We start from the raw sequence: 25,459 nt of genomic DNA, 5'->3' as shown, positions 1-25,459 counted from the left end.
GTAATGATCCTAAGAATTTTTGTTTGTTTGCGGAAATTTTAAAATGTTTGCGGAAACTGCGATCAACGACTTCAGCTTTTTTTATTTTTTTTCTCGATCTTTTCAAGATACGAACTGATGGTATGAATGGTTCATGGTACGAATTAGGTTGCATCCTTGGTGATTGGCTTTGGTCATAGTGACTTATGGTACTAAAACAGTATGATACATGTTTAAATAAGTTTCTACATTCTCTAATGCGTATATATATCTGAATTATATCTGCATCCTGGGCAAAGGCTAACTCTTCATTACACTTCCTTACCTTGTTCATGACCAGATCAAAACGGATATAATAAAATCATGGCCGCTCTTGCGCAATGGTAAAATTGCTCGAATACGCGATATTTACTATAGCCATCTAGTGGTTGCTGTTTTGAACTTTTATTTGCCACATGGCGCTAGAGTATTATTTTCCGATTTTATTGATGTTTCAATGGCAATTCTAGGTTCACCAGAGGAGATTTAACAGCAAAGTTAGTGCACATGGTCAGAAAGTTTTCAATTTTATTAGGGACAGGGTTTTGGGCCTAAGTGAAATATTTGCTGAAATCTGAAAAGCGGTTTTGGTCTAATTTTTAGTGCAAAAATAGAGATAGCAATCTTCTTACCTGTGCCATTTCAGTTTTTGAGGTTAAACAAACATTAGCCTGTTTTATTTGAAATTCGTGTTTCGGGTTATTTTACAAAAAATTGGTGTTTAGGGGAATCACTACACTAATGACTTAGTTTGTCATCTAAGCTTTGGTTATTCTTTCATTGAAAGTCGTCAGTTTACATTTCACGGTGTTATCGGTAAAGCTAATTTCGTGCAAAGCTTTCTGTATATATATATGATAAATTTTTTTGGCATTGCTCCTGCTCGTAATCATGCGCATGACGACAAAAATTCCACCTTACTTACAATACTCAATCACTTTTACAGTTTAAGTCTCCACCAGATTTTACAAAGAGCAAGTGAAATTGTGGCTCATATTTATGAGTTTTGTTAGGGCGAATAATGTTTTTAAAAACTTTTTAAGCTAAAGGTGTGCAGAAGAAGCTTTACAAATTTAAAATCTTTCCCGTAGTTTAATTTTGCATTTCTTCGAGTACTGGTAGTATACCTAGTTTGATTGATTGATTTGATTTTTATGCTCGGACTGGGAAAGCTTGACAGTAGGCTAGCCACTTTAACAAGTCAATTCTCCGTAAGACCCAATAATAAGGTCAACCAATAGCCAGAGAGTTGATCCATGCTTTGAAATTTGTTTGGTAATTATTATATATATAATATTATACAAAACAAAGAGTTATGACGGTTGGAAATCGAACATACGCCATCAAAATGTTATCTTAAATCTCTAGGCCACGCTGGCTACATCAAAACGTTTACTTAATTTATTTTCTATCAGAACTGTTTGCATTTTTTCTCTCTGTTCTACTTATAACGTCCGCTTGGTTGAAACATTATTCTACCTGCACTTTTGATTGGTTGATTGTTTCAACGCTTTACTGGCTCTTACATAAGTTGTTATGTTATAATGGCTACCAAGATTGATAGTGAAGTTTCCGATAGTTGTTGAAGTGTGTTGTCGGGAAATTATTCCATCCATTTGGTGTTGCTGAATGGAGAGCAATCCTCAAATGCGGTGTTCAAGCGCACACTCCGAGAGCCAAACCAGTGTCGCTTGATTTTGAGTCAGGCACGTAACCACTGATTTAACTGGGCTTAGAATAGTAAAAACTAGAAATAAACAATCTTAGAATAGTCTTGGTTTTGAAAAAAGAAAGAGTTTTGGCAAAGGAATGGTCAGTTCAAGTGAGCTGTTATTTTTATTTCTAAATTTGCATAAATCAGCAAATATTCATTTTTTATTTTTATCTTGAAGAGATTGGGCCAGTTTTGGTTGGTGGCTGTTTAGATGAACGATTATGATCTTTTGCTACCATCCTGATTACTGCCATAATCTAACCAACAGCTGTATGTATTGTATAACTTATTTACACTGCATTGTTTTTACTTTTTGTTAACTATATGATACTTCTTTGTTTATATGTGATGCTGTTGAGACACAATAAATTTATATACCTGACTTAACTTGCTGGATCTGCCTCTGATATATTGTAGATTTTATTATTGGTTAGTAATAAATAGCCAAAAAAGCAAATTTTGAGAGTTACAACTTATATATACCATACGTTACTTTGTTTAGCTAAGAACCCATAAAATTTTCAGTGATTGCATGGTAATGGGTTCTCGATCATCATTGCTCTTGCGTGAAGACGAAATTGAAGCCATTCAACAGGAAACAGGGTGTAAGTAGCCTACAATCAAGTTTGTTTTTTAAAAATGTGATCTTAGACTAAAGTTATGTAATTTCATGTCGCAAGCTTGGTCTATTAGATGCTGCAATAGATTTTGTTGCTAAATGTCTTTTTGGATTTACTTTTTCAGTATGTTGGTTATGTTTGAGTTTTGAATAATTAAACAGCCTACAAAACACAAATGCCTTTGTAGTAAAATATTAATGAGTTACTACATGTTTTTTTATTATGATTTGAAATTGGAAGAAAAATTACAGTTGGTTTAAAATAAAAAAAATATGTCTTATGGAATATGAAAATTTTTAGCTATATTATTATGTTTTCTTTTTTAGTTCAACCAAATCAGATTATGCGATTGTTTTGTCGTTTTACAAGTTTAGATAAAGAACAAAATGGATTTTTAACGTAAGTTTATATTGTATATAAATGTATGATATAGATCTTAAAGTGCATAGTTGAATAATTCTTGGTCCAGTGCTTAAATAGAGTGTTTTTTGTTTCCTTATTTTCAATACTCTACTGCTATAGTTTTACCTTGTACTTGCATAAATAATTACAGTTTTTTATGTAAAATATTGGTCCTGTATTTTTCAACAATTTTGCTATTTTAACTGGGTGTTTCTCAGCCTGCATAGAATAGATAAACTAGCCTGCAGTTATGATTATACAAGGCTCCTATTGGAACACGGAATGGCCCGTTTCGGCGAGTTTCCTATTCGGCGGTTTTTTGAAAGGAAATTATCGGGTACCGTAGCCTAATTATCATTGCCGTTTTTACATCGTTTTAACGTCGCTAAACGTTGAAATTGTGCAGAAAAAAATAAAAATAGAATGTTTGAACTATTACATTAAAATTTGTCATGTTTATGTCCATAAGTTAGTACTTTTCAATAGTTAAAATGATTAGTTTAGAATAGATCAACAAATGTGTGGCCAATGTGATTGAAAGGAAATTATCGGGTACCGTAGCCTAGTTATCCCGACCAGCAAAAATTTGTTCCAAGAACCCAGTTAGCCTAACAGTTCATTTTTACATTGTAGTAACAGAATGAAAAAGCTAACCAAATGTGTGGCCTACAGCTTGGATTGAAAGGAAATTATCAGGTATCGTAGCCTAGTTATCCCGACCAGCAGAAATTACCGTTTTTACATCGTTTTAACGTCGCTAAACGTTGAAATCGTGTAGAAAATGCACAGCCACCAAACCTAGAAAAGAAAGCGAAAAAATAAAACTTTTATTTCGTCGATTGTAAAATAGACCTACAATTAACACTTGCAAGAGCAACAAGGGCGATTTAACACAAAAGAAATTCAAAAAGTGACAAGTTTCCCGAAGTTTTTACTTTGAGAGTCTCGCATTCAAAAACTTGGTTGTGATGTCATAAAAGACTCAGAAAAATAAACATTGCAGGAAACCAGCTCAGTGTGACCATGCGGATTCAAAAAAAAGTAAATAACAATAGAGATATAACTAAATGTAATAAAATACAGACATACTACTTCTGTTCAAATAAACTTTGTTCCATCAATTTCACTTTTCAAAAGTTACAAGTGAAATAATTTTATGGCGATTTAAATGCAATTATACTGTATTTTCACCAAAAAGGGTAGTGATAAAAATGCAAAAAAAATGCAGTCAAAAGCAAATTAAGGAGAAAGATTATAGTTGCAACAATTTGTATAAAACATTAAAGCTACAGAAATAAAGTAGTTTTGATGATACGAATTTTAGTACAAAAATAAAAAGGTCTGGCAGCACTACTTGTAAAAATATAGTTAGGCGAGGTAATTTGATGACAAAAATAACTAATATATTCTAAGTTTGCATACAGACAGTGACGTAGGATTCGAAGAACCCAATTAGCCTAACAGTTCGTATTTACATTCAATTCAATTCAATTTATTTTTCTTTGTCGGAAAACAACAGCAATGATAAAGTTACAAATAGTGAACGGGAACAAAACCAACAAAAGGAAAAGGTGGCAAAACTACAAAAGTTTAAAACGTGCATGCGATGCAAATTTAAAGGTTACGTACACGAAAGTAAATTAAGCACGGCCACCAAACCTAACAGTTTAAAGTAGATGAATTAGTTGGAAGAACCAGTTGGCTCCACATACCTAAAGCAACTGGAGGTGTGCCAGTTGGTGAAACCATGCGGGGACGACTGAACCTTACAACCAATATAAAAAAGAAAAATCAACAACACGAGCATTCAAGAATAAACAATGAACATACGGCATATTATTACATATTAAACATATTACATATTATTTACATATTAGACATATTACATATACAAAATACTATGTACAGTACATCGTTTTAAGTAAAATGGAGTGTTCGCAGCAACGACAGTGGTGTGATATTGAATAGGAATTGATAACTGATGGGTACAGGAATTTAGATTAATTAACTTATTATTTGAGCATGATATTACACTGATGATCATGAATGATGAAAAATGTAGTGAAGATGATAATTATGAAAATGGTCTAGATGGCATGCGGGTGACTTCGGTATCGGAGCGGGATGGAGTTTCTTGAAATGAATTTCCAACCAAACTTCTGGAGAGTGATAGGCCTACAGCTTCATTGTTGAAGTACTCTTGCCAAATAAATCTACACAACAAAGTAACAGAGAGTTATAAGGTTCTGTGAACAAGTATATTAGTATACATTGATTCAATGTCTGAATATTGAATAATATTCAATCGTTGGATTTTCAAAAAATCGCCGAGTAGGGAACTCGCCGAATAGTAGCAGACCCATTGGGGCAAATAATCTTTTTTTAAGCTAAGGTTATGCTTGAGACCTTAGGTCTTAGCTTGAAAAAAAACGTCATAGCTATCGGTTCAACTGTACAAGGTTTGCGACATTTAAAGGCGCTCATTTTAATCAGATATACGGTAAGTTTACAAAAAGAAATATTGAGCTGCATCAAATTGTTCCTCCTGCAGAACAGAAGACTTTCTACGAATTCCTGAACTCGCCATCAATCCACTTGCAAATCGAATTGTTCATTCTTTCTTAGCTGAAGGGTGAGGTCATACATTTATATAACTTAAAAACCTTTAAACAACTACATATATCGTGATTTGAATTATATTGCTATATGAAAAATCCCATTTTTTTTCATAAAAGTTAATATATCATGTGTAAAAACCCATCAATTTTAATTGTTTGTTAATGTTATGCCAAAGTTCAAAGTTTGACTCTTTATTTGTGTAGTGACTTAAGAAGGGCAGTTTTAGCACCAGCACGCAACATGAGGATTATTTTATGGCCTGTATAATTATGTATATCATAAAAATTGATTGATGATGATGATGACTTTATTTGCAAGTGTATTTTTCTGTTAAAATTGAACTTATAATTTTGGCATCATGGTTTTAATTGCTCCATCAAGTCATGTTCCATTTCCGGTATCTGTCAGCCATGAAGTCTTTTAATCAATAATTTTAATCTTTTGTAAGACTGTAGTGTAGGGGTGAACCTGCTCTCATTTTTTTATTCAGGGAAGATCATGTCAATTTTCCTCAGTTCATGCGAACTTTAGCTCATTTTCGCCCATGCAATTCCAAGACCCCTGCCCAAGCCTTGAACAGCAGAGAAAACAAACTTAAATGTGGGTACAGTAGTTGTGTGTTTAGATAATGTCATGTTTTTAACATTTTGCTTCAGATGCTTTTGCATATGAATTTTGAGAAGTTAATTTTTATCACACGATAATTTCAGTCAGCTTAATTGAGCAAAATTGACCCATGTGGCGTCTGCGGAAGAAGAGTGATGGCAAATTCTGTTACATGTACGAAATGCAAGAAATGGGTGCATGGAAGATGTGCAAAGATGAAGAGAGTGACATGCAGATCTGGAGATGGTTTTGAATGTGAAAGATGCAAGAAGATTGAAGAAGGAATGATTGGTCCTGTTGAAAAGCTGAATGACGAAGTTGAATCAGTAACTGCCTTTTGCTATCTAGGAGATAGATTGAATGCCAGTGGTGGTTGTGAAGCGGCAGTGACTGCAAGGGGAAGGTTTGGTTGGGTGAAATTCAGAGAGTGTCGAGAGTTGTTATGTGGTAGAAGATTTCCGTTGAAAATGAGAGGAAGAATTTATACTAGTTGTGTGAGATCTGCAATGCTGTACGGAAGTGAGACATGGTGCTTACGGGAAAACGAAATGGCGATTTTAAGAAGAACTGAGAGAGCGATGGTGAGAGCAATGTGTGGTGTAAAGCTGATGGACAAAAGGAATACCGAAGAACTTATGAGCTTGCTTGGGTTGAATGAGAGTGTTGATAAGTTGGCAAAAGCGAATGGAGTGAGGTGGTATGGGCATGTTTTGAGAAGGGATGAAGATGATGTTTTGAGAAGAGCGCTGGAGTTGCGAGTGGAGGGTCGTAGAAAACAAGGAAGACCAAAGAAAACATGGAAAAAGCAAGTTGAGGAAGAAAGCAGCAAGGTGGGCTTGACAAGAGAGGACGCGCTAGACAGATCGATGTGGAGGCAGGGTGTGAAGACCATTGCGGCACTTGGAGGTGAATCCGGCCACCCTCGGTAACGGGGACATCACCGGATTAAAACTGGACTACTACTACTTACCGACATATGGGTATTTGTCTATCACTCACTCTGTCAATTGGTCATGACTTTCATCGAAATATTGATTCTTTGTTATTTAAAATTGTTTGGCGGAAATCGAGTTATATACTTAAAATGTAAGTTATGTTGTGCGCTTTGAGGTCCATCATCTGAGTTTGAAAATATGTTCAGCGATTATGTTCAACACTGGTTGATCTTCATTTTTAGTTCAACGAAATGACTTATTAAATCAACCCATGTACTTGGGATGCTTTCAACATTCTTACACTGCAGTTATAAGTATAATCTGCATGATAAACAATTAAACATGCTCTTTAAAATTTAAGATTGAAGTTTGACCTAACTCTCTTGCAGTTGTGTTTTCCATTTACGACTATGACCATAACCAGAAGATATCAAAGACCGAACTTCTTCAGGTAGGTGGTGCAGGATCGTTGTACTGTACAACTTTTGTTACTGTTCTTCTGAATGTCTGCATGCTCTGAGCACCGCAAACCTTTGTGCATCACCCAGCAACCATGCGAGATAACTTTCCTTGAAACAAGGGAGATGCCGTTACTGAAAAAGAAGATCCTACTTTAGGATCTCCCTCACAAAAGAGAGTGACAGTGATATTTCTTTTACCTTTCTGTATAGTTTTATCCTTTGGTCTTGAGTTTGTTCCAACGTTTGCGTTTTATCTTTTCTCCATTTTCTGGACTCCTGCTGTGTTATGGCAAGTAGTATTTGTCATCAGAAACAACAATAAACTGGAGTGAAATAACAGTTTGATGTGACGAAGTTTGGGACGTTTACCTTACGATAAATTGATGATCGCACCCTGTAGCTCTGTGGTGGAGAAGTTTATAATTCACTGTTGTTTTATTTGGGATAGATTCTCCGACTGCTCGTTGGGTCCAACATCAACCAGGATCAACTTTCCCACATAGCGGAGCGGACTTTGCTGGAGTCGGACAAAAGTAACGACCGACATATCACCTTCGAAGAGTTCAAAATGGTAGGTTGGTAACTGTTGAGTGAAACAACCTAAGCCATCACTTTCGCGCTGCAAATGGCCTCATGTTCACGTCCATTCTAGACAATAATGTAATTGCCCCCTCCCCCCTTCCTCTCGCTTTCCATTTGGTGCCCTTGACTTCAATGAGGTAATTGTTTTCGAGCTACAAACATAAGGACGCGATCAAGTAATATAAGCAGTGACCGATGTTGTGAGAGCCTTTATAGGTCATCAAGATGTCAGTTCGACAGTCGACACCGCTCAAGCCTCAAGAGCACGCTGCTATGTTTTTGTCAATGTGCTGCTTGACGGTGGATTTCTCGCCTTTCTGTCCTCTTAATCGAAATCTTTAACTAAACGATAAAAAGCAGTCTGGCCACCGAGTGCTTGTTAGCAGCCATTTATTCGACAGTACACGCTCGACTGTCGAACGTGGAGTTTTTGTAATGTAAAAGTGTCTAAGTGCATGACTGATTACGTCTCATGCCGGTTTAAATATGGTAATGCAAGATATTTTCTTCTTTGCAAACAACTACAGCAAAGTACGTACATATTTCTCAATGACGACCAAGGTTAGGCTGAGCATTGAGTGAGCGAAGCATCTGAAGCTAAGCAAGCAATCATTTGCTGACCGTATCCGTGTAGTTTTCACTCTAGTCGTGACAGGGGCGAATCCAGTAAATAGCCTTAGGGGTGGGAGGATTTCAGTAAAGCAATGATGTGTAAGGTCTACATTAATCCGACCTTGCAATGGAATAAAATTAGTTTTATGTATGTAAGAGCGACCTTCTTGAACCAACTTGGTCATAAGGCCTTCACTGTGGCAACTGCGACCTACCGGCGTTATTAAAAAGGCTTTGGAGCCTCAATAGCGTTGCCAGATAAGGAATTCTTCCCTAATTTGACAAAAGTTTAAAGCTGTTGAAAACAAAAACTTGTATTTTGGAAATTTTTTTAGTCGTGGACATAGATTAAAACCCTAACCTTATTTCTAACTCTAACCCTTTCCTTAACCCTTTCTAACTTTAATCCTAACTCTGGAAACACCTGATTGTAATCAAAGCAACAAGTGGGTAAAAATAGCTAGCCTACTTTGTATTTAAAAACAGCAAATATCTTCTAAAAAGTATATATCGCCAGGTGCACAATCTAAAGCGACTTTATGGATGCAGATTTTCTACTTGCTTTCTGATCATAATAATCATTAGCTATCTCCGCTTGCAGCAGATTGCGCATCAACATGGGTTACTTGACAGGGTTCCATGTGATTTTATGAGCCGTACTGCTTCCATGCTGGCTCAAGGCAGATTGGAAGAGGGTGATATGTCACCAGATTATTACCCGATTTATCCTCACTGTGTTATGCAAGAAAGAACACAATCGGTACCCTTTTTAAAGTCTTTGGTATGACCCGACCTGGAATCGAACCCAGGGCTATCAGCACCAGAGCCGAAGGTGATAACCACTGAGCCACGGGTGCTGGTTTCTAATCATCATAAGTGTTAAACTAAACAGTTTCTTACTTGCGGTGCGGTGGACTGCTGGCGTTATTTGTTATTCCGTGTGAAAAATCCAGGCGACAGTATAGACTAGAGCGACTTCGTGTTTTTAGGTGATGAACAAGGCTGAGATCGATCACAAGATGAGTGTTCGATTCCTCGACTGACCAGACCGCGCTGTGCATAACAGACAAGCTGTGGCATCATCTTGCTTTACTTGCCTCTAACGTAACTACACATTATCAACTTTACATTGCTTGCTCGTGTTATGCTTTTATTCCATTTTTGTTTTCAAGATATGCTTGATTGATTTATTATGAAGCCATGGCGCAGGTTCCAACACTGTAACTTCATGAACTTACACACTAACTGTCAGTTGTGTGGTGACTAAAACGCATAAGTTTGTCATGTAAAGCAGAACTTTTTTTTCCAATAGTCATTCCACGTACCTGAGTATTTAATTGTTGATAAAAACATTTTGAAACATTAAAATTATTAGTATTAGTAAAATCATACACTTCCCGGTTTAATCTCCCGCGCACCTTACATTCAGCCTATGCCTTGCCACACAGATGGGACAAGGCACAGATGCCACACATATTACGTCAGCCTTTGATACTTCTTGCACTTTTGCCGTTTTACCTGCCCTAGTTAAACTGTGCTTCACAATCACAACTCTGTCTCACACAGCCATGATGGACATTGGACAATTTTAAACAACAGTTTTCTTCATTTGGATAAAGTTAAGGCCTCGCACTAGAGAAAAATTCGAAAGGCCCTTTTTGTTTTTTGTAGCTAGATTAATGTAGTCAACTCCAGCATGCTTCTTTAAAGGGCGCAAATATTTTTTTTTTAAATTTGTTAATTACCTGAATAATTCTTGAACGAGTTTGATGGCTGCCCAAGTGCCCAAACTTGGAGCTTCTACATTTCAGTATATGCTTGTATCTTGCCTGCATGCAACGTGCAAAATAGGTTAGTGTGTGTTTTGTAGTAGCTTAACTTTTTACCAGCATTGCAAAATGAGCGACGAATTAGCTGAAGCAATGTGCACGATCCAGCTGCCAACTGGAATCTAAATTTGTTGGTTTGGTTGAGATAGGAAACGTCTTTATATTAAAGAACCATCGTATGTACTGTGCATAACGCCACTATAATTCCTTGCTCTACATACACAACTCAGGTTTTATTGACACCTCCAGTGTACATAGTTGTATGATCTGTGCAGCACATTCAGTGTTAACATGCTTTCGGTACATAGTTCCGCAGCGTTTAAAAATTTGACCAGAAACTCGTTTGTGTACCCTCTGTTACTGCGTTGCAAGGTTGTACTAGTCAATGTTTTGTACACGATTTGTTGAATTGCTTTCATTTGATTCGTACCTTTTCCATAATTTATCTACAGCATCTATCAAAACCCGCACCTATTCATTTTTGGCAAAAATGTTCGTGCATGTTCATTGAGATTAGTTTGATTACCTTATCAAGCCTATATTCTATGAGACTCTAGATCGTTATTTATTGATTCGTTTCTCTTGTAGGATGTCTGCTCGTGGATTTGTTATAAGATGTTATAGCTTCTCTTGCATGCAAGCTTCTGCATACTGGTATGAACTTTTGGTAGATAACTTCAGCCCTATGATGCAACATCAAATGCTGTATTGTCGCACTGTAATTATCATTCGCTGACTGCAACAACCTCCAGCACCTTGACAATACAATTATTTCAGTTTGAAATTGTTACAACTTAAAGGTTTATTTGAAATGCCTCACTATTCTTGTGATACTGTGAAGCTCTATCGGGCGATCCTAGTGTGTTCGTATTGGGTTTGTTGTGGTAGACATCGCTTGTCCTTAGAAATATGCTACTTTGCTTACAGAATGTGTGCCACGAGTGCAGTCAGGATGAAGGAGTGTGCCAGTCTCATGTCCAACAAAAGTTTTATTTTCACATCGCCCCACCCAAACACTGTTATTATTTCATTTGTCATAGGGACATAATCACAACTAAACACGCAAAATGAAAAACAATACATTTAAAAACTCTTAATAATCACAATAACGCAGTTAACAGACAATTGTGGACCTAATTTATGCACTAAAGTACGTAGACTTTTATATTCCCTTCAGGTTCTCAATATGCACATTATCATTCTCTTTGAGTCGACCTAAGATATCCTCACTGCACAAAGCCAAGCTATTTTCACAATATCTGAACTAATCAATAACCTACCACACTGTTCACTTCTTGTTAGACGGACCTTAGCGCTCAACGAACCGCGCCATTGGAGCGATTGCTGTTCTGCGGGTCATACTCTCGCTAAATATGACAAACAGCCCGACTCATAGGCAGAGTATCATCATAATCCATCGTCGGTTTGTTCCCCACTAGTGGGGGTGGCCGATTGTTTCCGCGCAGCAATTGTTTTAATCCCTTTTCTCCATTTCACCCTGTCCCTTGCATCTTCCTCCTTCAGTCCGACTTTTTTAAATTCATCCTTCACTTGTTGTTTCCACGTTCTTCTTGGACGACCGCGTTTCCTCTTCCCATCCACCTTTAGATCTAGTGCCTTTCTAAGAAAACTTCCTTCCTCCCTCCTTATCACATGTCCATACCATCTTACTCCATTTGCCCTTGCCAGTTGGTCTATGGTCTCTCTCATCTCTAGCATATCCAACAATTCTTCAGTCCTTTTTTCCCTTCTCGTTTTCACCCCACACATTGCTCTCACCATTGACCTTTCCGTTCTTCTCAGGATTGCCAGTTCACTCTCTCTCAATATCCACGTCTCGCTACCATATAGCATTGCAGGCCGCACACAGCTCCGATATACTTTCCCTTTCATCCTTAGTGAGAATTTTCTGCCATACAACATTTCCCCACATTCCCTGAACTTTGCCCAGCCCAATCTTGCCCTTGTTGTCACCGCTGCTTCACATCCACCACTTCCATTTATCCGATCACCCAGATAACAGAAGTCTGTCACTGTTTCGATGCCATGGCAGAACTCATCATCATGGCCTTCCACTTCATTCCTTCCTTTACTGCATTTCCCACAAACAAAACACTTCGCCAATCTTGTTGCGGCTCTCTTGACATTAGCACATCTTGCATGTACCCACTTTCCACATTCCTTGCATTGCATTGAATTTCTCATCACTCTCTTGCCACATATTTCTAGTATGAACTTTCTAGTATTTAAGACAACACTTTCTAGTATGAAAGACAGATTTTGAGATAGAAGACAATACATTTCATCATGAACTTTCCAGCACTTTATCAAGACATACAACATTTGTGAATTAATTAGAGATAAGTTTCCGTATAATTCCGTTTCTAAAACAATTCGATTTTCGGTTCGTATTAAACCAACAATAATTGTTGAAGTTTTACATGATGGCAGATGGAAGGAATTTTTGAGATAGGCTACAATGAAAAAAAATCTCAGAATACAAAGGATCATTAATATTAAATCCTTTGCACAGCTACCACCCTAATTAACAAGTGTAACCAAGCGCTACAGGTTGAACAATTGGCTTCTCGGAAGACAAAGATTTTGTGCAACAATTTTTATTGAAAACACGAATCACAGCCTACTACTTGAACAAAGTCGTTAATAGATTTTAGAAAACTTGGTAATTTTCCTAACATCGTAACCAGTCACAACAAATGATTGTCCTTTGGGGTCGCAGAATCGAGCACCGCATACTTGGAGGTCTTTCATGATCGTATACCACTCTTGGCTGATCTGCAAAACACGTTTAATAATTGAATTCAGAGACTCGACATCCGAGAAAGCTTAATGCTGGCAGTTGCGCACACTTGTATAGGCTTTGAACCATTCACTTGGGCCCGGCCGCCGAGATTGACAGATCGGAGTTTCGGACAGTTGTCTGTAAATTATTCCATCCATCAGCTGCCGCTGAATGGAGAGCAGTCTTGAAATGCACGCACACCCCAAAAGTTGTACTAGCGTCGCTTATAAAGCCAGGCGCTCAACCAACTGAGCTATGGGGGCGGGCAATGTGGCATGTAACATTCTACCATGTCAAAATATTACAAGCAGAAAAATCGTTTAGGATATTGTGAGGTGTTCACTGGGAGATTTACAAAAGCAAATTACCGTTATACATCACACTCCACATGCTGCAATAAGATAGATCACGAACCGCCATTTAATTAAATCCCACAGTAAAATCCTCCACAAGGAAGTGGGCGCTTAATATTGGTTCTAGGGAGGTGGCGTAACTTTCGCCAAAATTGAGAACTATATATTCTGACAAATAAATATTTTCTGGATTGCTTTCTTTTCATGGCAGGGATGGTCGATGAAACATGCAAGTTTGGCAGGCGGTTTAATCCGGATACGCATATTTTTCCTACGGTTTAAATGGAAGAGAATTGTGGTAAATTTTTTATGGATCCTTCACTTAACGAACCATGCATCTTAGTGCAGAAGAAAAGTGAAGTGGTTTGTGAGATACTCTGACCCTGTTGGTACAACATTAAGAGATAACTTATACTAGTGTTACGTCATAGGCAAATGCATATTACCGATATTGTGTCATCGCGGGATATTTTCCAAACCCGAACAAAACTGTCTTCGCTGCCAGAGATGACCTAAAAAAAAATGTTAAAAATACAACCAATTTGAAATGAAAGCACCGCTTTTCACGACCAAGTGACAGCCACGTTATAAAATTCGTTCAGTATTGAACGTCCATGATAGTCAAGTGAGTATATCAGGTAAGATGGTTGACTTCCGTTCCAATAAACCCGGTTCGACAGCCAGCTCAGGAAGATGTTGAAAAACATCGCTTACATTTACCGGGGTGAAATAAGTTGAGCGGGCGTAGTTGCTAAAGGAAAGTCGATCGAGAGAACCAGGCCACCTTACTTTCGTTAAATGCCTAGAATATTTCAGGGGTGCGAAGTCGGAAAGATTTTGACTGCCGAAGTCGTCAAAAAAGGCCGATTCCGACTTGATACAAAACGATGAACAACAAAAACTCTCTTCCAAATTCTTTTTTTAAATATTGTTTCTTCTCTGTATTGCGCTCTAAAGTTTTACCAGAAAATAAGTGTTTGTCCTTGTCAGTTTTAGTGAAAGATGCCGTTTCAATTTCGATCACAACTTGAGTGAAATTAAATTAAAAGATGAAAAAGGACAAGGATCAAAAAAAGGCAACACTGAAGTCGGAGTAGTATATTTTTCGCCTGACTACTACACACTACAGCCTTGATATAATTAGAACCATATTTTCTCATCTCGCTATGTTGGATAATAATTGAACAACTTAAAATAATCTTATCGCAGTGATCATATTCCAACTGCTGCACACTTCAGACCTCTAAGCAGCCGAGAAGTCGTCAAATGGCCTCCGAAACTTTCCCGCCGGTACGTCACGTTTGGTTGCCGGCTTCCATAAACCAGCATTTCTCCACTCTGTTGGTATTTCAAACTATTTTTTTTCATGCGCAACCTTTTTTTTTCACAAAGAAGGCAAAGTCCCTCTGTCACAATCAGTAGGTATACTGGTATAGCCCACACGGCAGGCTACATTATGTGTCTTGAACAATTGAATAATTCTGACGAAATGTTATTATCGGTTACTGTCCTATAGTGGGCTTTGATTGTGAAATTCTTATTATATAATTTAGATGTACTTCTTGAAGAATTTGCATACGTGAAAGACTAGAAGGTTCTTCGGCTAGATCGAGCAATTAGTCAAGTAGTGGGTTGTTATGACGTCACAAATATGCTTACAGATAGTAAAACTTGATCAGAACAATGAGTTCTCATGACGTAACATTATAGTACTTTCTTGAAGTTACTGGTCAAATAAAAATATAAGAGTTTAGAGGCCTGCACTTACGGTGTAGGAGTTGTCTTCTGTAGTGGTCGACATATCCAAGCACGATACTGCCCTCACGTGGGCAAACACGTCGGCAAGCATCGTTGAAGTGGTGACGTCAAATACTTGTATGTGTCCGTTCGACAACCCGACGACTACAAGCCCGTTAGTTAAAAGTTGTACAGAGGTACACGGCAAGCTGAAAAAGAGCAATAGCTCGGTAACTCTAAGCAGTCTAAGGTGACCTTCTGTGACGTAAGAGCCAGTGGTGGGATTCGGACCGTTTGCGCGAACCACTTCTTAAAAATAAAAAAGTTTGCAGAACCGATTCATGGCCGACTTTTTTTTCGAGTGGATCTAATAAAATCACCGTGCGCAGGGTTGCCCGGCGTGACAAATTTTAGTCAAAGCGAACCGGTTACTAACTAGATTAAATAATAATAATCTAACCATTGGCGTAGACCAGGAATACTCAACCAATGTTAACAAAGGTCCGGTTTGACAAATTGAATATTTTTAGCGGTCCGGTGAATAAATTATTTCACACGCTACCACAAAAGTTGAACTATCTGAACCAAACCACTTTTTAAAATAAAATGTAACTCGAATCGGATTTTTGAGAAAGTGTCGGGGAGTCTGGAAGTCGAAGCCCCCCAGCAACTTGGATGATCACAGTAAAAATTGCTTCCTCCCAATATAAATCTGTTTAAAGAAGTCCTGAAAAGTGGCAATGAGGTTATTCTTCTAAAAGCTCAAGGTCCACCATCAACAGTCAACACCCAGAAGGTCCAGATTCGGATCGCGGTCAGCCAGTTGAGTAGCCCTGGCGTAGACCATAACCATGGCGACCTTTATAAACAGGCCATAACAACGTGCAGTTTCAAACTTACCTGAAGTGAAGACAGATCTGTTGGTAGCCAAATTGCTAGCATCAGTTGATACTTTGAGTATTAGTTAATAAATATAGTCCTTGTGTAAATTTTTAGCTACTTTTGTACTATTGCTGCCATTCAAATAACGTAGTAGATTTTGTCACTTGTGCTGGAAATCAAAAAAGAGTCTGGCAATACGGGTAAGATCTTGTCATTTTTTAACGTAATATTATGAGTTTTGCAGTGTTTTGAGATTCAGTGATCACACTTTGGCAATTTGAATTCTCAAAACTATCATTTCAAAGAGATATAAAGTAAATTTAGCTAAGATTTTAAAAATCATAATTACATTAGCCTCTAGTTCGCACGCTGTCAAGGCCTGTGTATAATAGATCGCTGTGGCTATAACCTTTCTGGAACTATAGCAAAAACGTTTTTGAGAAGCATTTCTTATAGCGTGCAAAATAAATTATAATGTTATAAATGCTAATTTAATCCACAAAGTTGATGTTATTTCAGAGATCAAGAGAGGAAAAGAACTCTTCGAGACTGATAACAGTTTAGACCAGGGGTTCCCAACCGGGGGTACTCGTACCCCTTGGGGGTACGAGATTAAACATCAAGGGGTACGAAGATCCTTGGGCTACAAGGCAGCTTTTCAAACAGATGTCACAGGGACACGAGGTGGCTATCTCGAGGTCGAGTGATGTCACGATTTTTTAAACTTCAAGAAACAATCAAGTTGTATTTACAACGGCGAAATTCTATTCTAGCTGCCTCACTTGAAAGTGATGAATTCGTTCAAAGCGTGGCTTATATTTCTGATATCATGCATCGCCTACACAAGCTAAACCTGTTGCTTCAAGGTCAACAGATAAATGCGGTTACAGCTTGTGAAAAAATTCAAGCTTTCAAGCTAAAACTATCCCTGTGGTCTCGATGAATTGAAAATGTAAACCTTGCTAATTTTCCTTCTCTTGATCAAATTGTAAATTACTCTTTGGTACAAAATGTCAAAAATGAAGTTATTTCCCATTTAAAGATGCTGGTTGATTCTTTCGATGGTTACTTTTGTGCTGTTGAATTGAATTATCTCCAGCATTGGATTATAAATCCACTTCTTTTTGATTTAACAAAAATGTCGGATGATGATAATTTGAAAAAGAACATCATCGAAATGAAAAGCTGCCAAAAATTGAAACTGCTATTTGACAAATCAAAGTTAAAAGATTTTTTGGTGTATTACTATGAAAGCCTTCCCATTGCTTTGGAAGCCATGACAGTGTTAATTCTCTTCTCAACAACTTATTGCTGTAAAAGTGGCTTTTCGACCATGATGTATATCAAGAATAAGTACAGATATATATCGTTTGCAACTGGAAGATGATTTACGTGTTGCTTTGAGTAAAATCGAACCATCATTAAAGCGAATTTTATCAATGAAGCAGCCACAAATATTTCAATGAGAAGTGACAAACAAAATAACTACTTTTAATTTTTTTTTTAATTTTTGCATGAAATACCGATTTAACGTTTAATTGAGCTATAAAAGCAATTTAATTTAGCAATGTATATCTGAAAAATTCAATCAGACTTTTTTGGGGGTACGAAGAGTGCTCTGACCTGACAAAGGGGTACGAGCAGCAAAAAAGGTTGGGAACCCCTGGTTTAGACGTTTTTGTTACATAATGTTATGGAATTGAACAACGACTTACTTTTCACCTTGAGCTTCAAAGCGGGATACCAATTCAAACTTGCCGCCGCTCTTGAAGGTGCAGAGCGTCCCTTTGTCATCGGCGCTGACAAAGTCAACCTGAGAAAATTAATGACGTCATCATCTGTGTCTTCCAATCTTCATCATAGCGGTTTCCAACATTGTGGAATTAACAAGCTTACGGATTCCTAGTCCCTCAGAGTAATTCAAAGTGAAAACTTTAGAAACTTCATCTTACTTTAAGGAATTTAAGCGCTGGATTTTGGAGTTACGTGACACAATGAATGGCAAGTTACCAAAAACTCACATCACTTTCTGGCGACTTGGATTCCAAGCCACTCAAGGCACACAGGGCAGCACTGTGCTCTTGCAGCGTTTCTTTTATGATGAAAGAGTTCTTTTCAGCGGTTATTACCAGCACTCCACCGCTGTTGGAACCCACGCATATGTACTTCCGTCCAACGCATGCGATGCCCCTGAAACATATCAGGCTTTCTTATGCAAGGTGCATCATGGTTGGTTACTTGTGACATCACAGGTGAAACAAAAATATTTACCTTGTTTAAAAAAACGTCAGTGCGGTGAGAAAACAAAGTGCTTTACAGTTAATTCTTTCCTACCACGATGTTTTCTTCACTGTACTTCAGTTTTCACTTGAACATGCGATATTATAAATACACTTTTCCATCAGATATATACATAGCCGTAGCAGATGGGTAATTAGGTATTCAGGAGGGGGAGTCCCTCATCAGCTACACGAAAATCATCACAAATTTGGGAAAAAACATCGACTTATTTGGATAAATTGTGATACACTGTAGCCTAAATTGCTACGTTTTTGAAATTTAGGCTATTTGCAAAGATAAAATTTGGGCAAACTTTGTTTGCACCCCCAAAATGTTTTATTCACCTACAGCTATTTTTATATAACTCCGCTCAAATTTAGTTGGAGAAAAAGCAGCAGGCCAACTAAAAAGTTACCTGTAGAAACATACTTCTTCAGTATCATCATTTTCAGGGTTGTGCCAGAACAAAAGGAGCTTTCCTTCCCCGTCAAAGATCTATTCACAACAAATTAGCATGATCCCTGTTGGTGTGCTAGACCACTGATCATTTTTTATGTTCGTAAGCATATTGAGCTTATCCAAGCTGACGCCTGGACTGGAGGTTAAAATCTGGAATAAGTTGCGTAGAAAGACAACAAAGCCAATCTTTGTGCCCACCTTGAAGTATGTGATTGCCAAGATACAGCCAGATGCCTTTGGTGGCTGGACTGGCATCCTACTGAGCGAAGTGCTTATAACACTCGAATACGAAGCTGATGTGACAACGACAGATTTCGGTGTGTGGGTTATGACTTTTTCACTTCAAATCATGTTGTTTATCATACTTACCAAAAGGCTTTTGTAGGTAGTGATGACAATAACAATTTGATTCAACAAATGACACCACTTTGCTTGCAGAACTTGGTAGTTTTTCACTTTACTCTCCTTAGTCACCTGCATAAAGCGTTTTTGATCTATAGAATTCAAATAGGTATAATACAAAATGGTAGTATGCACAGTTGATGCATGCATAAATTGTTTAGGGATTTTAGTATAAAACTTCATAATTTTGAAACTGAATATGTTGTTACCTCAGTCACTTCAATACTTCCAGAGTATTTTATGCGTAAAATTAAATACATGAAGTTACATTACATTTTAAAGTATCTTCTTTACTTATGAAATGTGCCCATCATTTCAATGCGTTTTATGAATTATATACAGGGTCTTTATAAGTAAAGAAGATACTTTAACTTAACTTTTACCAAATGAATTGAATAATATAATAAATATTTACATAGAAATTAAACAATAAATACTATACATATTACAGTAATACTACAAAAAGTGCTCAATTTCAATAGAAATTATGCGATTGCATTCGGTCGCTCTACAAAATACGGGTCTGCTACTATTCGGTGAGTCCGATTCGGTGAGTTCCTAACCTCTAACCTTAAAACGGCAATGATAATTAGGCTACGGTACCCGATAATTTTAAAAAAAATTGAAAAAATCTCCCGTTAAGGGATCGGACTTACCGAATCGGACTCACCGAAACGGGCCATTCCGACAAAATACACATGCTTGCAAACAGAGCAGCATCCTGTAACACTTAAGGCAACAAGTGTATACAACGAACCTAGGATGTAATGCACCAGAACTTATTCTTTAGTTGCAGTACATCCTTATACACTAAAATACACCAACACCAACCTGAAGTGTCAAATGTTTTCCATCCTGGTATTGGTGTTGGATATATACATGTGATTTTGAAACAGTTAAAAATGAAAACCTTTGGTATCTATCACTTGTACCTACAAAAGGTGGGGGAAGATAAAGATAAATTAGCAATAATTTCTATCATACTTAAATTATGAAATACACTTGTGTAGCTGTATGGCTACTACATAATTTACTTGAAAATTGAACAAGTATATACCATGCAAATATATAGAAAATAAATATGAAAACAGCTCCACTTACCATCATTCATTTCATCATCTTCTACTAAAACATCAAGGTTGCTGAATAAACTTGAAACACTTTGGTCCAAAACATAAGTATGACTCTTCTCATACATAATTACTTTTCTGAGGTGTCTGTGTTTTTGGTGTAAACTTCTTTCTTGTATTCGTCCCACGCCTGTCTTCTCATAAAGTGCTTGACCTAACAAGGGTTTGTGTCATTTTAGCATAAAGCACAATTAAAAGTTTGAGTAACTGATATAATATTATACATGTATATGATAATTAATATATAATTATATATAGTACATGAAACGTACCCAAGCCTGAGAGCAAGAAGCCTCAAATGCTGCTTTTGACTTGGCACAACTTTTATTTTGTTCTTCTTCAGATTTATGCAATTTAGCACAAGCTAAAAAATTATCTCTCGCCTGCCAACAAATGCGCCTTTGTTCAGCTGTCGGAGCAGTGGATTGCTTTTCCATTACCTTTGGAAAAGACAACTATGTTATACATTCACAGACTGCAGAAATATACAAAATACACACTGATTAACCAAATAATTTACAAACCTAATTTTTAATGCAATACGTAATACATATGACATGATTAAACAACACGCTGATGACTGTGGTATGCTGACTACCCAGCCTATGATACCAAACTGGATGCATATCTACCTGCCATAAATAAAGCTCTCCTGAGTTCACTCGCCACCATCCGCACTAAAACTTGTAAATGCCTTGCCTTCTATTTTACAAAAGTTACCATGAATATTAATCATTGCCTCTGAGGCTATGATTACCTATTATTTAAGCATTTTCACCCACTGTGGCAAGGTGGGTGAAAGTACACAAATGTGGTTCCTTGCGTACCACAAATGCCAAAATCACCAAGCTGAATCACTTTAAATTATAGTAATAAAATAAGGCGTTTAAGTCCAGTGTATGTTTACTGCACTGATGAGACCTTAAGGTGGAAAACAATGACATCCTGTCTGCAGTTATGTTAATGCTCTTAGTTCGCCAATTGAGCACTCTTCTATCAGACACCTTGTTGTTGCATTGTGCATAGCTCACTGCTCCAGCAGTTTGAGCACTTTCACCCTCTCTGACAAGGTGGGTGAAAGTATCAAAATGTGGTACCTTGCATAAAATGGAAAAACCACTCAGCTGAATTAATTATTTAACCTAGTAATAAAGCTGTGAAGAAATCCTCCAAGAAATAAGCTAATAAATGACTGTTTTGGAAATGACCTTTATTTATTTACAATTTTTTTTGTTTGAGTCTGATCAAAAAAGTTGCTTTCCCTTTGTGCTGATAACTAGGAACAAATTTCACTGACTGAAACAATCTATTAGGGTCCATGTCCGTAATTGCGACCAATGATCATCGATGTAATTGCATCTACTTACTAATTTGTAAATATTTTGCAATTGAAAATATTTTGACAGGAAAAAAATTAATAGTATACGTATATATTTAATTGTTTATCAATAATATTGTCACAACTTGTAAAAGTTTTATCCGTTTACGCTAACTATGTGACTTGTCTTTTGGTTTTCAAATTACATTTTCAGAAAACTTTGTTTTTGATAAAATAAAAAATAGCATCCTGACTTTCAAGTGGCATAAAAATAAATATATCAACAAGAAGTGCTTTTATCAGGGTCTACGTGTTGTTGCTGTCATTAAGTTGTTTACTGCACATTTTTATGAATTGTTTTGTTAAGCGAACAGCGCAGAATTACTCTACCAGAATGACAGTGGTGTTTGAATGCATTTTAGAATTAAAACAGCAATCACACAATGCGCTATTGCAACTTTAAAACACATACCAGTAATACCACCAAATTATTACACGCTTAAGAGTATGAACATATCTTTCTAATATAAAAAATAATAACTGTTTAAGTTAACAAATACAAATGGTTGCAAATACGCACATGGACTATATTCTAAATACGGTAATCTTTACCAATGACTGTAATAGTGAGAGGTCAGCTAACCTCAACCGAAAGACTGCGGCAAAACCTGTTTCTAGAGTACTGTACAATACATTATCAGCTACGGTATGCTTGTTAACATTACTAGACTAGAGTCTGTGAACCACTAATCAGATTGACAAAGTGAAGTTTCTGCGTGTAAGCTATTCTATTTTACAGAGGTTGGCAAAGTAAACAAAGTGTTGGACAGGATTGCCATTGAATTATTCTATATATCTACAAGGTGCCGCTAAATGGATATCAGTCCTCAATGTCAGGACTGTGAGTCGGGCAAAAAATATGCGACTCCCACCCTTTGATTCACAACTAGCTCAATTGGTTAGCGCGTCACTTCTGGAACGAAGAAGCTTCAAGATCAAGCGGCGTTGGTTCGACTCTTGGGGTGTGCGCTTGAGCAACGCACATTAAGGACTGCTCTCCATTCAGCGGCATCTAATGGATGGATTGTTCCCTGGCAAAAAGACTTCAACAATCGGAAACTCTGTCAGTCTTGGTGACCGGGTCTGCGTCAGTGATTCAAAGCCTCTACAAGTATGCGAAACTGCCAGGATTAAGCTCTGCAAGAAGCTTTCCCAGTCCGAGGATAAAGATTCAATCAATCAATATTTCTGCACATCATAATCTCTCTTTTTTCCAATTTCTATCCAACTCCGGTGTAGCAGTCCAAGAGTTACTGCATGCCAAAAGTTACAAGAGTTGCCAAATATTTCATTTAAATTTTATTTAATTTTGTTTTAAAAAATAATTAAATTTTTAACCTCTCAAAAGATCAGATTAATAATTATAAGTATTTTGTAATGTTAACTGAAAAGTTTGCATTAGTTTGAGAGCAATGAATTCATTACACTTAGTTAAAACAATTTTCGCTTTTCTATCGATTGTGAAAACGCCTGGCACCGCTGGTAACTTTTGGACTGACAGTAACTTCCAGACTGCAACACCGCAGAAGCAGTCCAAAAGTTACTGCTATTGTAAGTGGGTGTGCATTTTCGAAATTCTTTTGGGAAAACTTGTAAATGGACTGAAACTTCGCTTGGTCAGTAGATTAAACCCTCTGCAAGTGTGCGAAAGATGAATCCCAAGGATAAATATTCTCACCACGAAACCATAATCCTAGACTTTTAAGTTTCGTGCCACGTGTTTTCGATGGGAGTCCAACGGAAATTCATTGGAATCTCAAAGTGTTCAACACTTTCGTAAAAGCTAAAGCCTTCCCGCGTGTGACACTGTGATAGCCTACTCACTGAAGGTTGATGGCGTTTTGACTACCGGTTGGCCTACATGTAGCCTAAGTTAACTTTATATTTCTTCAAAACGGTAGTTATGAAAAGCCGGACCAAAAATAGGCTCAGTGCTTCATTCACTAGAAAACTTTGGTTTTAATTTTCATGAAATAGGCCTACATAAAATATAGTCAAAGACTATGTTCGTCTACTACGACTCAAGACCAGCGGCTAACAAGTCAGCCTTCAAATGCAAACTTTGCACGATATATTAAGGCCTGTATAGCTTATTAAATGCCACCGATTCACGTAGGCCTATAGCCACGATTTAAACTTTGAAATGTTTGTAGCGATGATCAATTAAATTATTTGTTTCAACAGAGCCATATAGCCTACAATGAGTCAATAAAACACTCATATTACTACATTGTGAATCGTAGGTTGCATTATAGCACAATCAGGATGACAGCAAAAGACTATAGGCTAAGTGGTCATCTAGTCAATCACCTCCCCATGCAAATTTATTTGCCAACGCACGTAAGGCACGGACACAACTTCAAATGGTATAATACAAACAAATCAGGTTAAAATGATAGCCTACGTAAATTGTTAGGTTACAAATTCAAATTTCATTCCAATACAGCAAAAATTTCTGGTACAAAACTCATCTTTTAACTTTCATCTTATTTTCGCTTCATTCCCAATTACGTTTCTGCTGTAGCCTAAATCATGTTGTTAAGATGCAATGGTGGATAAGTCTTCAAGTTCAACATGTTTCCAATGTTGAAATCATTTATACAAATCTGCTGCAAGCGTCAAATCTGAAAACCCTGTTTTAGTAACTTCTGGACTGGCAGTAACTTTCAGACCGCGTATACGCGGTCCAGAAGTTACGGTAACTTTCAGACCGCAGTAACTCCTGGACCGTTACACCGGCTTCTATCTTCTATGTTATCAGATTTTTCTGGGTTGCCAGATATTTTTTAGTTTATGTCCTTTTTGATTTTTTTAAAAATTTGTTCTCAATTCAGTTGGTTTTAAATCTTTATCCTCGGACTGACAAAGCCTTGATAAGTTATTCTTGGTAGTTTCGCATACGTGTAGAGACTCTTGATGCAGGGCCGGTTACCGAGATTGGCAGAGTGAAGTTTTTCAATTGTTGAAGTCAGGGGCGGATTTACCTATGGCGCCGTGGCGCAGCAGCCCCTCTAAAATTCCAATTTATTTTTTTTATGTCTGCATGCAAATTTCCTTTTTATGCTATAGCCTACTTTAACTTGTAAATTTCCATTTTACTGACGTAAAACAATGCGTGATGTTTAGTCTCGGCAAGTAGACCTACTAACCGCTAACAACCGCTGATAACGATACAAGAGACAATGGACATTATATAAAATACTAATAACTAATAAAGAAACTTTTTTTAACTCAAGTTTAGATAATATAATGCATGGCACCAATCCAGATTTTATGGCAGTTTAGGCAGAGAGATAGGATGGAATGCCATACATCAATTTTTTGGACAGTAAAGCTGGATCTGGTCTTGAACACATCTCTGCTAAATTTATTACGTAGCCTACTGTATTATATTCAAAACATGTTTGTGATCGAATTACTTGTTTGAGGAAATCTAATGTCATTTTTATACGTTGTTACAAATTACAATTACGTATTGAGACGTTTTTGCAACATTATCAGCATGAGCAGTTTAATCGTATTGTTCTTTTGTTTGCTGATAGTGCATATAGGCCCGATTTCGCTTAGGCCATTCTACAAAATAGAAGTAGTAGACTCTTATTGCTGCAAGCGCTTTGTTCATATTTGAATTATTTTT

General features: G+C 37.1%; 2 protein-coding genes across 3 annotated transcripts; one reads left to right on the top strand and one right to left on the bottom strand.

Moving 5' to 3' along the window:
• The first annotated feature begins 1,908 nt into the window (after nucleotides 1–1,908).
• On the top strand, nucleotides 1,909–11,340 carry LOC145784146 (calcineurin B homologous protein 1-like). 2 transcript variants are annotated; one of them, XM_082595915.1, is made up of 8 exons: nucleotides 1,909–2,002; nucleotides 2,258–2,337; nucleotides 2,679–2,751; nucleotides 5,306–5,386; nucleotides 5,864–5,973; nucleotides 7,304–7,365; nucleotides 7,824–7,946; nucleotides 9,559–11,340. In XM_082595915.1, exons 2-8 carry the CDS (start codon nucleotides 2,265–2,267, stop codon nucleotides 9,610–9,612), a joined length of 576 nt encoding a protein of 191 aa, XP_082452041.1. In that variant the 5' UTR covers nucleotides 1,909–2,002; nucleotides 2,258–2,264; the 3' UTR covers nucleotides 9,613–11,340. The 2 variants fall into 2 exon arrangements, with proteins under 2 accessions (XP_082452041.1, XP_082452033.1); XM_082595907.1 differs by lacking the exon at nucleotides 1,909–2,002 and having other exon boundaries at nucleotides 2,239–2,337.
• Nucleotides 11,341–12,945: 1,605 nt separating this feature from the next.
• On the bottom strand, nucleotides 12,946–20,854 carry LOC145772831 (WD repeat-containing protein 54-like). The gene is made up of 10 exons (XM_082584717.1): nucleotides 20,717–20,854; nucleotides 20,416–20,598; nucleotides 20,146–20,246; nucleotides 19,282–19,386; nucleotides 18,869–18,948; nucleotides 18,195–18,363; nucleotides 17,889–17,986; nucleotides 15,323–15,500; nucleotides 14,001–14,066; nucleotides 12,946–13,194 (listed from the first exon to the last, which is right to left on the bottom strand). Exons 2-10 carry the CDS (start codon nucleotides 20,510–20,512, stop codon nucleotides 13,060–13,062), a joined length of 1,029 nt encoding a protein of 342 aa, XP_082440843.1. The 5' UTR covers nucleotides 20,513–20,598; nucleotides 20,717–20,854; the 3' UTR covers nucleotides 12,946–13,059.
• Between the last annotated feature and the right edge of the window lie 4,605 nt (nucleotides 20,855–25,459).

The sequence above is a fragment of the Aplidium turbinatum genome, chromosome 1 (genome assembly GCF_918807975.1).
Source record: "Aplidium turbinatum chromosome 1, kaAplTurb1.1, whole genome shotgun sequence".
Lineage (NCBI taxonomy): Eukaryota > Metazoa > Chordata > Ascidiacea > Aplousobranchia > Polyclinidae > Aplidium > Aplidium turbinatum.
This window is presented reverse-complemented; position numbering and strand designations above follow the sequence as displayed.

Excerpts from the sequence above, each read along its gene's own strand:
- LOC145772831 (XM_082584717.1), bottom strand. The coding sequence starts at position 20,512 with ATGTATGAGAAGAGTCATACTTATGTTTTGGACCAAAGTGTTTCAAGT. Across the intron at positions 20,247-20,415 it reads AGATGATGAAATGAATGATG|GTACAAGTGATAGATACCAA; the intron begins GTAAGTGGAGCT and ends CACCTTTTGTAG. Across the intron at positions 19,387-20,145 it reads GAAAACATTTGACACTTCAG|GTGACTAAGGAGAGTAAAGT; the intron begins GTTGGTGTTGGT and ends CGCTTTATGCAG.
- LOC145784146 (XM_082595915.1), top strand. The coding sequence starts at position 2,265 with ATGGTAATGGGTTCTCGATCATCATTGCTCTTGCGTGAAGACGAAATT. Across the intron at positions 2,752-5,305 it reads GAACAAAATGGATTTTTAAC|AACAGAAGACTTTCTACGAA; the intron begins GTAAGTTTATAT and ends TTCCTCCTGCAG. Across the intron at positions 5,974-7,303 it reads CAGAGAAAACAAACTTAAAT|TTGTGTTTTCCATTTACGAC; the intron begins GTGGGTACAGTA and ends ACTCTCTTGCAG.